A 2,100-nucleotide genomic window follows, 5' to 3' on the forward strand; every position below is an offset into this window, starting at 1 on the left:
TACTACCAGTCTGGGGGGCGGCTCCGCCGGCCGGTCCATGTGCCCCTCGACATCTTCCTAGAGGAGATCCGCTTCTACCAGCTGGGCCAGGAAGCCATCGAGACCTTCCGGGAGGACGAGGGCTTCATTCAAGAGGAGGAGAAGCCCCTGCCCCAGCACCACTTTCAGCGCCAAGTCTGGCTGCTCTTTGAGTACCCTGAGAGCTCAGGACCAGCCCGGGCCATTGCCATCGTCTCCGTGCTGGTCATTCTCATCTCCATCGTCATCTTCTGCCTGGAGACCCTGCCCGAGTTTCGCCAGGAGCCTAAGGGTGCCCAGCCTGGCTTTGGGGAGGCAGCGCTGCCGGGCGATGAGGCGCTGCTGCTGCCGCCATCACTGCCAAGTGGGAGTCCACCACCCCTGCACACCACTGCTGGTGCCGGCCCCTTCTTCACTGACCCCTTCTTCCTCATCGAGACCCTGTGCATCATCTGGTTCTCCTTTGAGCTCCTTGTGCGCTTCTTTGCCTGCCCTAGCAAACCTGACTTCTCCCGCAACATCATGAACATCATCGACATTGTGGCCATAATCCCCTACTTCATCACCCTTGGCACAGAGCTGGCCCAACAGCAGCAACAGAAACAGCAGCCTGGCAGCAGCAGCAACAACGGCGGCCAGCAGACAGCCACGTTCCAGGCACTCCAAGGGGCTGCAGATCTTGGGGAAAACTCTCCAGGCCAGCATGAGGGAGCTGGGCCTCCTCATCTTCTTCCTTTTCATTGGGGTGATCCTCTTCTCCAGTGCTGTCTATTTTGCAGAGACTGATGACCCTGACTCCCTGTTCACCAGCATCCCTGATGCTTTTTGGTGGGCAGTGGTGTCCATGACCACTGTGGGCTATGGCGACATGTATCCCATGACAATTGGTGGCAAGATTGTGGGCTCCTTGTGTGCCATCGCGGGTGTGCTCACCATTGCCCTCCCTGTTCCTGTCATTGTGTCCAACTTCAACTACTTCTACCACCGAGAGACTGATCATGAAGAGCAGTGCCAGTACACCCATGTCACTTGTGGCCAGCAGCAATCACCCTTCTCTGAGCCCAAGAAGGGGGACAGTAATCAGTCTCTCAGCAAATCTGAATTCCTGGAAGCAGAAGACCTGGAGTCCATGAAATACTCCAACTTCATTCCTCCCAACAGCCAGGGTTATAAAGAGAAGAAAATACTGACAGAGGTGTGATCAAATTTGTTATCCTGGGTCCAGACATGGAGCTGCAAGCTGCTGTACATCCGTCTTCCTATTAGCAGCTGGATCTATTCAGTATTTACATTCCAGACTGTGAATCGTGAAACCGTAAACAAAATGATTGTGATAATGAACGCTTCTGTCCTGATTTGCTGTTTCTCATTACAGTGTGCAGCCAGAAATGTTCTTGCTTTATTCTGTGGAGTGCTAGCTGTCACCCCCCACTCCCTTGTGAATTTCTTTCTCTGTTTTTGAAGACTGCTTTAAGCCACTATTTGCTCTGAAACGTAGCCTTTCTACTCCACTAGCAGAGAAGCCCTTGCCACTACTTCAGCTGATGGATTCAGCAGGGAGTAAACAGTTAAAGGGACTACAAACATCTGGCTCAAGCTGTGCCCTTAGTTCCTGTACCAGCGCAGTGCCCTTGTCTCTGTGATCAGTCACGCCTGCCATGCCATTGCCTCTGAATAATGGAAACGCTGTAGCCAGCATCACAGTGAGTTCTGCAGCTGTAGGGGAGAGTCAGGAAGCAGATGCCTGCCTTCTTTGCAACCCTTGGCATGCTAAGGATCCTCTTGCTTTGTGTTTCAGAAAAGGTTCAAAGTCTAAAAGCTCTTTGCTGCTTGTGACCATATACCATTTATCAAAACCGGGCTTGTAGAAATCCACAGGCTTGGTGAAGATTGTCTTTTGTGCTTATTTCAGCCTTATTTATGCTGGTGTCCTGATGTTAATTGGCTTTTATAGTACGACTTAATCTTGATAGTGGTAAGTGCCTTCTGCTGCAAGGCATATTTGAGTATATTCGTTATCTCTGCAGTTTATCTCCACTCAATAAGGTTTAATGAGATGTACTTTATGCTTCAGATATCCAG

The 2,100-nt window shown here is 51.1% G+C and overlaps 1 protein-coding gene across 1 annotated transcript; it reads left to right on the top strand.

Annotated features, from left to right (window-relative positions):
* Positions 1–3: 3 nt before the first annotated feature.
* On the top strand, positions 4–1,815 carry LOC104496126 (potassium voltage-gated channel subfamily A member 6-like; the record flags this gene model as incomplete). Its single annotated transcript, XM_010139205.1, is given in 2 exon segments — positions 4–626; positions 628–1,815. Coding segments are annotated over 2 exon segments (1,215 nt in total), but the record flags the coding sequence as incomplete, so codon positions are not given.
* Positions 1,816–2,100: the final 285 nt, after the last annotated feature.

Source organism: Buceros rhinoceros, unplaced genomic scaffold, assembly GCF_000710305.1.
Source record: "Buceros rhinoceros silvestris isolate BGI_N320 unplaced genomic scaffold, ASM71030v1 scaffold1527, whole genome shotgun sequence".
NCBI lineage: Eukaryota > Metazoa > Chordata > Aves > Bucerotiformes > Bucerotidae > Buceros > Buceros rhinoceros.